This window comes from Corapipo altera, unplaced genomic scaffold (assembly GCF_003945725.1).
Source record: "Corapipo altera isolate COAL_440 unplaced genomic scaffold, ASM394572v1 112, whole genome shotgun sequence".
Taxonomy (NCBI): Eukaryota; Metazoa; Chordata; class Aves; order Passeriformes; family Pipridae; genus Corapipo; species Corapipo altera.
This window is the reverse complement of record NW_020884899.1, coordinates 893453-908091: the sequence shown is the minus strand read 5'-3', so window position 1 is coordinate 908091 and position 14639 is coordinate 893453. Positions and strand designations below refer to the sequence as shown.

General features: G+C 37.7%; 1 protein-coding gene across 23 annotated transcripts in view; it reads left to right on the top strand.

Annotated features, from left to right (window-relative positions):
- ADGRL2 (adhesion G protein-coupled receptor L2) overlaps positions 1-14051 on the top strand; it is a 173805-nt gene extending 159754 nt beyond the window's left edge. For 4 of the 23 annotated variants that reach the window (XM_027648925.1, XM_027648926.1, XM_027648929.1 and 1 more), the window contains 7 exons: positions 480-524; positions 812-838; positions 1506-1674; positions 5361-5489; positions 5905-6001; positions 8648-8776; positions 12130-14051. In XM_027648925.1, coding sequence (XP_027504726.1) covers positions 480-524; positions 812-838; positions 1506-1674; positions 5361-5489; positions 5905-6001; positions 8648-8776; positions 12130-12884 — 1351 coding nt within the window. In that variant the 3' untranslated portion in view covers positions 12885-14051. The other 19 variants (XM_027648934.1, XM_027648932.1, XM_027648933.1 and 16 more) reach the window with 11 other exon arrangements.
- Positions 14052-14639: the final 588 nt, after the last annotated feature.

Here is a 14639-nt window from a genome sequence, read left to right as displayed (position 1 = left end):
TAATCCTGTACTCCCAAGAGAATTGACTCTATTATTATTGTTAACTTGAAGATTATCTGCTGTTTTCATGCTAATTTAACAAATGTTTACTTTATCATGGTGCTGTACTGTAGTATCCCCTTTGCAGAGTAATAGAAGTTTTATATAACTAACAAGGCTTTGGCAGCTCTCCAGTTTTTAGATAGATTTTTACTGTATTTTCTGTAACTTTACATTGTACTGAAGGTTTTTGTTACCAACACTGAAGGGATGGTGCAGCTTTCTAACGCTGAGGGTTGGATGTGAAAGGGTCTTACAGATTGGCTTTGACTGTTGCAAATGGCCAAGGGAGGTTTGCAGTGAGGGACCCTTGGGAACTAGGATGTTCTAGATAGGTCAGTACCAGCTTCATTGCATGTTGCATGAGGAGAGAGAGAGCTAATCTTTAGCATCTCTCTCTTTTCTTCCTTTTCCTCTTTCTGTCTTCTCATCCACACCAGTAATTACCGTGTTTGTGATGGCTACTATAATACGGACTTACCTGGGTAAGATAGAACCCTACATTAACAAATTTCTGGCATGACTTTTAACTTTACAAACTCGGTCATATTGTGGATTTCCCTTAATTTTAATTAACTATTTTTGAGATATCTGATTTGCTAAAGACTTTTTAACTATTATATGCCTTTATAATTTTAAATTGCTTGCCTCTGCGTTTTGAATTTCCTAATTTTGACTAATTTTTATAGACAATTAAAAATGCTCTTATTAATTTCTGTTTCAATTCTGTCTAATAATTTTGTTTCTCTTTTCTGCTTATAATGCTTTCTAGCTATGAAGATAATAAGCCATTTATCAAGTAAGATCATTAGTTAGATGTGGAATTCACTGACTAAATTCCCTTTCCCTTCCATTCTGTGCCGTTCGCTACAATTCCTTTTCCTTAACCTGTTCATGATGGAATCTTTTTTAGATTATTCTGTAAAGCAATATCCATGTTTTTGTCACATTTCAGCAGGGTTTCTCCATGTGGAAGTTAGACCATCTAGCTTCGGTTTAGCTGAGTTTATCGCAGCATTAAAGATTTGGGCTCTAGGCTTTTAATCTGCTGTTTAACCTTTGTGCATTTGTGTGACATTATTTGGTGTCATATGGCAGCACCACTGTTTAAAATCTATGGTGTGATTAGTGGCTAAGCCAGATTTATCAATCTCTTTTCTAAAAGCAGATAAGGCAATGGAGTAGCTGGGGTTTGTGCTATACTTCTGCATTTCAAAATAGTTTTGACATCCTATGCCGTTCTTGAGAAAGAAAAAGGTTATATCTACTCTTGCTGTTTTCACTGGAGACTAAGAATACTAAATGGAATTGTTCTTTCTTTGATAGATAAAAGGTTAAACCCAAGGAATTTTTACATTTGAATGTGAAACTAGTAAAAGTCAACTGCAGGAACTGAAATGTTAATATTGGATTTGGCCATGTGCATTCTCCTAAGTAATGTTACTAAAATTAATTTTCTTTTGCAGATCCTGGGTCCTGGGTGCATTTGCTCTCCTGTGTCTCCTTGGCCTAACATGGTCATTTGGCCTGCTGTTCATAAACGAGGGGACTGTTGTGATGACCTATCTCTTCACAGTATTTAATGCTTTCCAAGGAATGTTTATATTCATCTTTCATTGTGCCCTCCAAAAGAAAGTAAGTTACCAGAACCACAGATGTGCGTTCCCTAATTCCTTAGAAAGGCCACATATAATTCTTAAAAAAATAGAGAAAAAAATAGCAAAGTCAAGAACTGTAGCATTTTGAAGTAATTTGGGGAGGGGACTAGGATTGCAGAGCAGTTCTTGCTGTGTGTGCTTGTGGGAGTCGTGTAGCTGCTCTGTGCCCCAGGCAGGTTTAACAGGGGTGCACCATTTCCAACCTGGGCTTGAAATGTTTTGAGGCTTTGTGAAGAAAATTGCTGTAGAAAATGTCCTGTTTAACACTGGTGATGTAGTACCTATTAGTCTGGACTTAGAGCCAAAAGTCTTTTATGCCCACGTGAAACAATTCCTGCCTTTGCTGCAGGGCTGCAGCCAAAGGACCAGTTCCAGTATGAGCCTGGAAAGCTCTCCTTTCCTCAGATCAAGGCAGAGGACCTCTCCTGAGATCCCACTAAGCTGCCACACAAAGCTGCAGGTGATAGGCAGGGTCTGTACTTGGTGTGCTCATTCATTACAAAACTAAGTGAGATGTAAAAATTAATTTTACTGTGAACTTCAGCACACCTTAGAAAAAAGTGGTCATTAATGCTAAACAACTACTAACAGGAATACTTTTCTAAAGATGGAAAAGATGCCAGCATGACTACTTTTCTTCCAAGAGTTTGCCTCCCCAAGAAATCCCAATAGCTTTGTTCTCTTAACTGGAAAAACTGGAATCCCCTGGCAAGAGAGATGAGCTGAACTAGTTCTGCTCCCCTACAGCTGGTGGGAGCAGAGGGGTCCAGACTGAGCAGATCTGCTGGAGAGGGAAAGCTTGCAGGGGAGAGAGGAACAACAAGAGAGAAGGCAGGTGAAGGGTGCAGCTCTGTGGGATTCTTTTTGGGTTCCCTGCACCCCTTCTGTTCCCCAGGGGATGGAAACTGCTTCCAAGGGTGCCTCAGAGAGGCTTTAAGGAAGAGTGAATGAGAAAAGCTGACAGCCTGGGTTAGAAGGCAGGACAAGTGAAAGTAATGAGAGTTGAGAGGAAGGGTAAATGTTAAAAATCCCACCCCAAAAAAAGTAACATGTAATGCAGTGGATCCTACATTTGGAAATACCTTTTTTGTAATATTTAGATTCTAAATATTTTTACCAATTTTAGGCTGGAGACCTAGCAATTGTTAACTCCCATTATAATTAGCTCACAAGAGACATAATTAACAGATATTTATAAGATGGTTTGAGACCATTGGATAAAGCATTGCTGTGGAAGTACAAAAAATACAAAAACCATATTCTTGCATGTTCTCAACTGTACCAGCTCTAAGAGTATCAGCATCTCTAAAGTTGGTGTAGACAATGGCATTCAGACATGTTTTAGCAAAGATCTGGTAGACAGAAAGCATTTTATCCAGATGAACATGGCACTCCTCTCATTTTGAGGGAACAAAAGCACACTTAGAGAGGAGATGGAGCCTAAGAAAAGAAGATAGGGAAGAAAATGCAAACATTCTCAAAATGCAAATAATTTCTAGATTAGGGTTTCGTATAATGTTTCCCTTTTTGTATTTGTGTTGGACTCAAAAATCAAAAACAGATTCCTTTTTTATTTCTTTTTACAGCTGTGCATTGTTTTTATATAAAGTGGAGTCAGCAGAAAGGAATATTAAAATACCAGTCAAGTGTGAAAAAGCATAACCTAGAGCAATAAGATGTATACCTGAAAGAATGTTAAAGCTGCCATTTAAGATTTTCAAGTGTCGCTGCCTTTTGACTGGATGTTGTCCTACCCTCTGTCTGCATAGCTAATGTAGTCTTTTTATTCTGTTATTACTAGTTGGTCACTAAATTGAACAGAGAAATAGAATTGTGGAAGTGAAAACTATTATGTTTCCAGTTCTGACGAGATGATGGTGCTGTTGCTTCCATCAGTTTCCAACAAGCTATAATTTAGAAATAATGACAGTGGAATGCACACTCCTGACAGATAATGTACATTCACTGCAATAGAGGCATTAGGCAAAACCAGCCCTGGAGGGTGGTATTTCGGAAAAAATACAGTTTTGATTGCTATTGTCTCTACTATGTAGTGGTTTGGAGCATTTAGTATCCATTAGTGTTCAGGAATGTATTTTTTTTAGGTGTTATACCATCTAGTGATGATAAATATAGACCTATGTTTTTTACACTACAGGGTTGAAAATTATAATTCTAAGTTGTTTCATTTCTGCTTTCGTTTTTTATGTGCCTTTTGTGCTGATATAGATGGGGTTGACTTAAAATATGTACCATATATTTTTATAAAAAGGTGAGTTATTGTGCCTAGCTTGAAGTTAAGGCACAAATTATTCAAATTTTCTTCAACCTTGTGCTTTATAGCAACATCACAGTGTGTATTCCATGAGTAAAACTCCTGTAATGTTGAAAACAGCACATTACATATGTAAATCCACACAATTAACTTTTTTCATTTTCCCCTTTCCCCTTTTTGCATACACATAACTTTCTGTGTTATATATTCATAGGTCAGGCAGAATTTTCAGATTAGCTGAAATCCCACTTTTCACAGGAACTCATGAGTCTCACTGATGTAGAAGAGACACTTAAATTCCCACTTCTCTGATGGAAGATTTATGAATTTAGACTTCCACATCTATACAAATTTTATCCACTGTGTCCTTCCCCTGATGCTGTCACGCTGCCAAGATGTGCATGTGCTCTCCTGTTACCTGAAAACAGTAGTCAGTGTAGCAGTCACTGAATATGAGAGAATTAACTGCTCTGTAAATTAATCCTGATTGCTTTTATGGCAATCATTAACACACATAGCAAAACTAAAGTTTCCAGTAGGTCACTGGAAACAGAAGGTGAATGAATGCAGGCCAAATATTGGAATCATTAATTAGTTTTGTTGCTCTCTCAGGAAAAAAAAAAATCATCTACATAGGTATATTCAAATTTCCAGGCTCAACAAAATGAGCAATGGTAGTTGTATATTCTGGTCCTGAAGTGGCAGCTGCTTCATTCCCATCCTTTGCAGTTCAGACTGTGACTCTGGGACACTGGAAGGTGCCTCCCCAGCAGAGCTGCTGCTCTGCCCCGAGTGGGGCACTGGGGAGCTCTGCTGGGTGCCAGAGCAGGGGTGGGCACGTGGAGTGAGCTGAGGGAGTTACACAGAGTGGGAAAATGCCTTTACAGCCATGGCAGGCTTGGCACTCTCGAGCACAAGGCAAAACATAAAGGGCAGTGCTGAGCAGTGCAAAGGCTGGTTACCTCAGCCCTTCTTGCCCTGCTGGGATGGGAATACAGGCTGGAATCCTGTGCTTTCTGCACCAAAAGCTCATATAAAAAGGACTCTTTTCAGCCAGCATTCAGTTCAGGTAAACTTAACTGTATTGCTCTACAGTATGAAGATAAAATAAAAATAAATCTATAACTAGCTCAGTAATGATTATTCAGGGACATCTAAATGAAGTGTGTCTGTACCTTGGAAATAATTGGTTCAGAAGTCCTGGGTAGCTGATAATACTGCCACTGAGTAGGGGGAGAGATGTGGTGTTGCCAACAGGCAACAGTTTGACAGACGAGAATTATCTATTTGCTTGAAAGGCAGTTTCAGTGCCAGGGCCCCGTGTTTTTGCCAGCAGAGATGTTTAACACTGATCCTTGTGCTGAGCAGTTTGGTTTTTCCCCCCAAAGGTCCGTAAGGAGTATGGGAAGTGCTTCCGACACTCCTACTGCTGTGGGGGGCTGCCCACGGAGAGCCCCCACAGCTCAGTGAAGGCATCAACCACCAGAACCAGCGCCCGCTACTCCTCTGGCACTCAGGTGACAAACACTTGGACAGCACCTTTTAATTACATTTATTTATTAAAAGCCCACTGAGATGTGTTCCAGTCAGAAGGACTAATTGTCTTCTCATCATTATCATTTAGATGGCAAATACTGCATAGCAGAATTATTTTTTTTTTAAAGATTTCCTTTTACTTTGGTCTAATACAAGCACCTTTTTTTTTTCTTGTAATTAGGGTTTATAGGAAGGTTTATACCACCATGCTTCATCTAAATGAAGTTTAATAAATTAGAGTTTTAATAAAAAAAAGAAGGCATTTTCACTATGTGCTAGAAGAATGTGTTACTTTAGGCCAAAATAAACACAAATATTCTATATAATAGCACATGAACAGGAAAAAATCTTTTTATAACTTACTGTGCTTTTGTCTCAACTGCTTTATGTTAACAGAGTCGTATAAGGAGGATGTGGAATGACACTGTGAGAAAACAATCTGAATCGTCTTTTATCTCAGGTGACATCAACAGCACTTCAACACTTAATCAAGGTCAGTCACTGGGAACATTTCGGTTTTAGAATCCTTAAATTTTATACAGATTTTATATCACTTAGCACAGAAGAATTGAAAAGAATGTTTTCAAAAAAAACCCCAAAAAATCTGGAACAAATGTTCTCTAAAAGCAGAGTTTTAAAGTCACCCACCAGCACTTTTTAAAACAGTGTTCCCTCAACTGGCCCTGCTATAGAAGCTGAATTCCTCCATTCATGGGAATGTATTTAAATAAGTTTCATCAATAATTTAGCTTAAAAGCAAGATCATAATTTTAAATCTTTCCTAACCTTTATAGGTTAAATCTGAAACAGAAATATGAGTGCAGTAACATTTTAATGCGTATTTGACTGATTTTTAGGTGCAGAAATTTTCCCAGTGAAATCTAATTGATATCATTTCTATGCAAAAGATGTCTGTGAAGCATTTATCTTTTCTGTTTCAAAGAGCATCATATCTGTAACATGGGATAGAATCCAGATTTTCAGGCGCAGAGAAGTCAAACCCTCAAAACTTCTCAACTCAAATTGACTTTGAAATCTGTAACGTCGTTCTCGTGTCCAGGTAGAACACAAGGGTGTTAACCCAGACAGATTGTCCCTTCCTCTCTGCCCCCCCTGCTGGGTTTCCTTAGGGCAGTTTGAGCAGCAGAGGAGAGAAGACTGCTCTGGGCCAGGCAGGTTCAAAGCCTGTCCTCCCCCCACTGCCCCAGGTGAAGAGCCCTGGTCTCACTGCAACCCTCACAAAGTTTCAGACAGAAAATTCAAGTTCAGGATTTAATGGCAGGGGCATGTGCTTGACTCACGTTGGTTTTGAAAGTAAGAACTGTGGTATTTGCAGAGGCACAGGTGGCAGGGAGCACAGTTCTAGTTCTAGTCAGTAAGAGCTGTGTCTCACTGCTCCCCTCCCCCATATGGGTCTTGCATGTTCCTCTGGCAAAAATTAAGTAGAAAATGTGTATTTTTCATGTCCAAGAAAGAAGTTAGTTCCCCTCCAGTGTCCTATTAAAATCCCATAAATACACACTGTATAAGAGTTTGGGTTTTCACCCTGATTTGATGTCTCTGGCTCCCGAGGTTTGCTCTAACCATGCTACACCCTGAGGTGATGCAGAGTTGAGCTGAGCTCCTGAAAGCTTTTCCCTGTTCTGAGTTCCAGTCTCAAGTCACTGGAGATGTTCTGCCATGATTAGAAAAATTGCTATCAGCTCTTTTCAGTTATGAGATTGTCACTATCTCACTGGTACATATTTATAAGAGTAGTCTAATAATTAATGGCAAGTGTAATTTTTCCTGTAAAATAAAAATCAAGCTTTTAAAGGTGGTAAAACAATTTGGATTGAAAAAAATTCTTAACTCTAAATTACAAGTAATGATTTTAACCAAGATGAAAAAAAAAACGCAAACAAAATGTTAGTATTTTTAGTAAGTACATTACAACTGAAAAAAGCTGTGATAAAATATGCTTTTTAGTTGATCACTGATACAAACTTTCAAATAAGATTAGCATAGTCAGACAGTAATTCGTGGAATCTCGGAAATTTCTGCTCATTTCTGCTACTAAGTATCTATTCTGCTAGTAAGTAGTACAAAAGCATTAATATTTGGAATATATACTACCATTCCTTGCCCAAAAAAAATATCCATACTATAAAGATATAGCTGTCTCCTTAGTTGTCCTTGGGTCTGTAATACTCTGACCCTGTGCGATGCTATAGAAAGTGAAATTTTGCCTTATTGAAAAGTTTAAATTAATTTTTTTAACATAGCTTTTTGCGTGTGGCTTTTTTTGGTCATTATTCCAATCCAATTCTCTTGCAGTAGCTAGAAATTAATTGACTTTTTAATAATGTCTCAAAATATGCTGGTTTTTTTCTAATTATTCTGAGGGTTGTTTAAATGGTGTTGTATTAACATGTAAAATGGGTTTAAAAAAATCTGTTCATGTGGTATTTTGCTTTGTCTTGCATTGTTTGTAAACTGGTTGTTTAAAGAAATTTGTCATTCGAGGAAATCTATTTTTTTTAAACCTGGCAGATAAATTTGCAGCATGAATGTCCTGGGAGAAAATGTGAATGCTCTGATTTCTTAGAGCAAATATTTTGCTTTCCCCTCAGCATGCATACTTTTGCATATACTAAGATGTGCTTCTTGCAGTTTATCATCCACTGTCTGTTTGAAAGCAGCAACTCCCTTCCACTCTCTGTGTGTTTTTAATAAAGTGAATAACAGCTCTCATCCTGTCATAGGAGGGCTTTCAGTTTGAGAAATTCAGTTCTCTCCATTCTGGACAGAAGTGCTCCATATGCTCAGTGTTAAAGTTCTAATAGCTTTATGTAGTACCTGGATCTCTCCCCATTTAATTGCTATTCTGGTGTAGCTGATTTGTATACATCAGTAAATATCACTTTCACGAGATGTTTGCTTTGGGGATTTGGGCAGCACCTGTGAATTACTGGAATCTAACTGTGTTTTCCTGCTCCCATTTCAAATACATAGCTAAAACACATCCAGAAATTTTCAGCTGAAAATTACATTTGACGAGTCCTACACGATTCATGAGGAATAAAAAATATTCTTTATTGAAACTGTCAGACTAAAATTAAAGAACTGACATTTTTTTTTTCTGTTTCTTTTGCTTTAGGAATGACTGGCAATTACCTACTAACAAACCCTCTTCTTCGACCACACGGCACTAACAACCCCTATAACACATTGCTCGCTGAAACAGTTGTATGTAATGCCCCTTCAGCTCCTGTGTTTAACTCACCAGGTGTGCTTATACTTCCTGAATAAACCGCTTTTCTTGGCTCGCTCCACATTCCCTCTTTTCCCCAGACAGAAACTCGAGTTGCAACACCCCAGCCCTAGTGTCTGAATTTCTGTCACTTGGAGAAATACAGTATTGCCAATGTCAGCTTGTAAAACTGCACTATATTATAGTAATGCCTTTGCCCTAACAGTATTTACCAATAATTATCCATGTCTTTAACACAGGTGGCATAAATCTTAATATACTATTACAGGACTGACACCACATGGTCCGAGAGCCCATCTTCAAGATATATATCACTTAGAGGTATCATGTCTATGCAATATAAGGTTGACTCTAAAGTTTGTTGAGAAAATCCTGCTTCTGGAACAGATTAAATACCAAAGCCCAAGGCATCTTGGCACCTTTGGATACCCCAGTGTAGAAAACTGTATCCAGCATCAAACAGATCTAAACTATAGTATAGTGCAGCTTTATGTAGATCATTTTCCTGTAGGAAAATCTTGGGATTAACAGTTAGAACAGTTTAGTTCTGTAGGAATAAAGGGTGTCATCACTTACCTAACATTTTGTTGTTATATTATCTACCTGCTTTTTTAAACGATGGTGCAACTCATCAGTAAATATCTTGCAGATGCTGTTTGATGAGTCATAACATCACTTTAGTGTAACTGGAATGATAAATCTTTGAAAAAGAGCTCATAAAAACCTTGTTTCCAGTTTTTATTTCAAGTTTCCTTTTTAACTGAACTGTAGTTTCTATTTTCATTCTCTTGTTTTCTTACTTTCCTTATGCTTTCCTCTAGCAACCTACAGAGAGACAAGTATGGGAGTAAAACTTAACTTTGCCTATCAAATGTAAATTTTTTCAGCATGATTTTTAATGGGCACAATTAAAACATAACTAGCGGTCATGAAGTAGACTCAGCGGGCAAGTGGTTCACAATTTGCAAATGAAACGTTTCCACATTCAAAAAGTACTTGCATACTGCTTTTTGGGAACCAACACAAGGTCTGTAGCAAACCCTATTGGTAACAGGAGTTATGCAATGCTGAAACAATTTGCCGTTTAAAACCAAAATGCTTAACAATTTACTTATATTTTTATATCCCTACAGTAATCTTGCTACAGGCTATGGAAAGATTTCAAAATTAATTACCTGATCGTGGGCAACAAAATTTGCCTCATCAAACCAATTTGAATATATTCTAGCATGTTTAACTCTGCAGTATATCATAGAAAACTCATTTTGGATTATTATTTTGATATCTGTTTAGCAGAGAAAAAGAAAATTAAAATTACAGAATTAAATCACTTTCATGAGGGAAATGAATCCAGCATGTGGTCCATGTGTTGTCTACTTTTATAAATGCCATATGTTCTTTGCAGCTAAATTCATTGCAAGAAAAATCCTGGAACATACATGAAATTGCCAAACTACAAAGTTGTTTAATCAAAGCTTAAAGAGACCTTTCAAACGACCCTCATCACTGTGTAAATCAGGACACATGGAGAAGACTTATCAATAACACAAACGCAAAATGACTTGCAAATTGCTCAAGATTTATTTGGAAATTATTACTCCATTTTTTTAAAGTTGAGGACAAAAATCTTTTCATGAGAAAATGCAATTACTTTTTAATTGAAAACAATATTTCCAGAGAGGATTGAATTTTCTAGGATAAGCTGCAGCTTTAATTATTTAAAAAAAAAACAAAAACAAAACAAAAAACCAAAAAACAGAAAACGAGAAAAACATACAATCTTTTTCAAAAAAACTTTTCTCTTATACTCCTCCAAGCCTTGCATATTATGCAGCAGCCTCACAGTGGTCAGTCTCATTTCAGTAAAGTCACTTCATTCTTTCTTTATTTTCAGACATATCTGTAGATAAAGTGATTTTCTAGGAATGCTCTAACCATCTGACTTCCATGGTTCAGACTGTTTAATTTCTTGCAAAGTTTTTTCTCTTTTTATTTTTTTCCGTTTTTTTTTTCCTTTGCTTGGGAAGCACTGTGCTGTCATGGTTTACATGTCTTTGTGTCTATAGGAAAACCTTTTCTTTATTGAGTTACTGGAAAAAAAAAAAAAGCCAAAACCAAAAGCATAAAGACCTTAATCATCATAAGACTTCATTTCCCCCCCCTTAAACTCCTTTTCATGTTTTCAGCAGACTTACCCAATCTGTCATTCCTCCAACAGCTCTGAGATATCAGCCATGGCTGATTTCCTCTTCCCATTCCACAACTAATATTTATTCTTTGGTTTAATTTCTGTGACCCATACTTACAGAAATTCCTAACATTTCTGCATTTGACTTCCATGCCCATGGTTAACTGTGGGCCTAACTCTTAATTAACTATTCTGGTTCATTCAGTGCTGTCACTGTGACTGATGCAGACTGCAGGCAAACTCTGACCTTTAGGGGCCTGGGGCCATTGTTGGCAGACAGAATATTAGTGCAAAAAAATTACATTAAGTGGGAAAAGAAAAGCTGTTATTGCTTAGTAATCTAATTTGCTGAACCCTTGCTCTGACTAAGTTGCTGAGAAGCTCAGTAATTCTTCATCATGTTACAATAAATCATTTTACTTTCTTTTATATATCAGCTACTCTTAGGCCAGATAGCCTGAGCAGACAGACATGATGTGAGTTGTCCAAAGTGAGTCATTCCACCTGCTGTCTATCGTGTTGTTGGATGGTGCTTGTGGGCCCTGGTCCCTGTAGTGTGAAAGATGGCTGTCCTTGTTTAACATAAATTCTTTGTATTTATCCATTTTTTTCATTCTTTTCTTTACTTCATCTCAAAAAAAAAAAAAAACAAACAACAGGAAAAAATGTTAGAAACGTTGTTAAAGTAGTTGCTTGCCAGTTATGTGGGTTTATGTTGTACATTTACCTTCAGTTATGTCTGTGATCTGATTCCTTTTTAATTTAGTGTCGTTTAGGACAAATTCTGTTAATTTTCTTTTTCTAAATCATGGTGCTGTACTTCAAAACATAGATGTTTCCAAATGAATTGCTTTGCATTACATATGCAAGGGCATGGAGTGAACAGTTCCTGGTGGAAAAGTCACAGAATTGACACTAAATTAAGAAATTCAAATGCCACTATTCCCCACAGGAAATACACATTGCTATTTTTAGAATGCATCTTTCCTATAAGGTGTGCAACTGTTTACATTTGGGAATGTTCAATAACCTAACCTTTCTCAAGTTTTACTTCCAAGTACAACTTTGTCCTGAACTACATTAAAGAATTGTGTTAAAAAGAACAAAAAAAAAAAAAAACAAACCAAAAGGTGCTAAAAGCGTGTCAGGCAATAACCAGAGGTGTCCTTTTCCCTTTCAGGACATTCACTGAACAATGCCAGGGATACAAGTGCCATGGATACTCTACCGCTAAATGGTAATTTCAACAACAGCTACTCGTTGCGCAATGGAGACTATAACGACAGCGTGCAAGTCGTAGACTGTGGACTAAGCCTGAATGATACTGCTTTTGAGAAAATGATCATTTCAGAGTTAGTGCACAACAACCTGCGGGGCAGCAGCAAGAACCACAACCTGGAGCGGGCGCTGCCGGCCAAGGCGGCGATGGGCGGGAGCAGCAGCGAGGACGACGCCATCGTGGCCGACGCCTCGTCTTTGATGCACAGCGACACCCCGGGGCTGGAGCTGCACCACAAAGAGCTCGAGGCCCCGCTCATCCCTCAGCGGACTCACTCCCTTCTGTACCAGCCCCAGAAGAAAGTGAAGCCCGAGGGCACGGACAGCTACGTGTCCCAGCTGACCGCCGAGGCCGACGACCACCTCCAGTCCCCCAACAGAGACTCCCTTTACACGAGCATGCCCAACCTCAGAGACTCTCCGTACCCAGAGAGCAGCCCCGACGTCGAGGAGGATCTCTCTCCCTCCAGGAGGAGTGAAAACGAGGACATTTACTACAAGAGCATGCCAAACCTAGGAGCTGGCCACCAGCTTCAGATGTACTATCAAATCAGCAGGGGGAACAGCGATGGCTACATAATTCCCATTAACAAGGAAGGATGTATTCCAGAAGGAGACGTTAGAGAAGGACAAATGCAACTAGTGACAAGCCTTTAATAGTGTAGCAAAGAAATATTAAAGGCCACGTTCAAGTATTAAAAAGACTTAATTTGCCCCGTGCAGGCTCCCTCATATCTGCTTGAAGAAGAGACAATTCTGTTGACCCTGTGGTTCTCCAGTGACGGAGATGACTGGACCTCGCAGTTCTGTGAATTTTTATAAAACAAAAACTTTGTATATACACAGAGTATACTAAAATGAATTATTTGTTACAAAGAAAAGAAATACCAACAAGGTATTTAAGATATCTTCTGCTGCTGAATTTAACAAAATTGTGAAAAAAAAAAGAGAAATAAACACTTTCCAGCCATTTTACTGCAGCAGTTTGTGAACTAAATTTGTAAATATGGCTGCACCATGTTTTTTTTTCCTAGGCCTACGTTGTATTATATACAAGGTGTAGGCTTTAAAATCCTGTGGGACAAATTTACTGTACCTTACTATTCCTGACAAGACTTGCAAAAGCAGGAGAGATATTCTGCATCAGTTTGCAGTTCACTGCAAATCTTTTCCATTAGGGCAAAGATTGAATACATGTCTAACCACTAGCAATCAAGCCACAGGCCTTATTTCATATATTTCCTCAACTGTACAATGAACCGTTCTCATGAAAAAATGGCTAAAGAAATTATATTTTGTTCTATTGCTAGGGTAAAATAAATACATTTGTGTCCAACTGAAATATAATTGTCATTAAAAAAGAATTTTAAAGAGTTTGAAGAAAATATTGTGAAAAGCTCTTGGTTGCACATACGTTATAAGCTGTTTTTCTTACACTGTTCATAGTACAGTAGTATGTTTAAAATGCAAGTTCTACCCATTTTCACTTATTTTTCACTGTAAACAGTGTTCTGCTTTGACAAGTTAGTTTTTATTCTTAAGTTTTTGAATTTTTATTGCCAAAAAAACCATAATTTTGGGAGAAAATTGTTTTAGAAGCCAATTATGCCAAGCCTTGCACAAATTTGGTATAGCTAACAAAGATTGTAACTCAGTTCCCTGTTCAGTCTTTAATCAGGGTTGGGTGGTAAGGGGTAAGGGGGACACTGGACACTTCTCACAAGCTTTCTCGTGAATAAAAGGTGCCTGTCCTTTAAAAAAAATAAATAAAACATAACTATTACTCTTCCATATTCCTTCTGCCTATATTTAGTAATTAATTTATTTTATGATAAAAAAATCTAATGAAATGTAAATTGTTTCAGCAAAATTCTGCTTTTTTCATCCCTTTGTGTAAACCTGTTAATAATGAGCCCATCACTAATATCCAGTGTAAAGTTTAACACCTGTTTGACAGTAAATAAATGTGAATTTTTTTTCCAAATAGGTAAAATGTGCATTATTATGTACGAAGCATAATTGGCATCAGCAGTCCTTCAACCCAGATGTATCCTGCCTAGAATGGCTTCTTTACATTTCATGATTTAAGTGTCAAGAATACAACAGAAACTGTCTATGGCTCTACAGAAGGGAGATCATCTTTACTGTTCTTTAGTCACAATTGAATAGGATCAAACTCAGACATAGCAGGGTCATTAGGAAAATGTACTGTAATTTCATGTATTTACATAACTTTTAAGTAGGCATCTGCACTGAAATTAAAAATAAGGTGGTAAATGGCACTATCATATTCTCGGCAACAGTAATTAGCAGTTAATTATTAGTGATGAAGATATATTGTTGCAGTGGGGAAAACATGAATAAGCAGCATTTGGCCAGCACTGCGAGTGCTGTCTGAATAATCTAAATAAT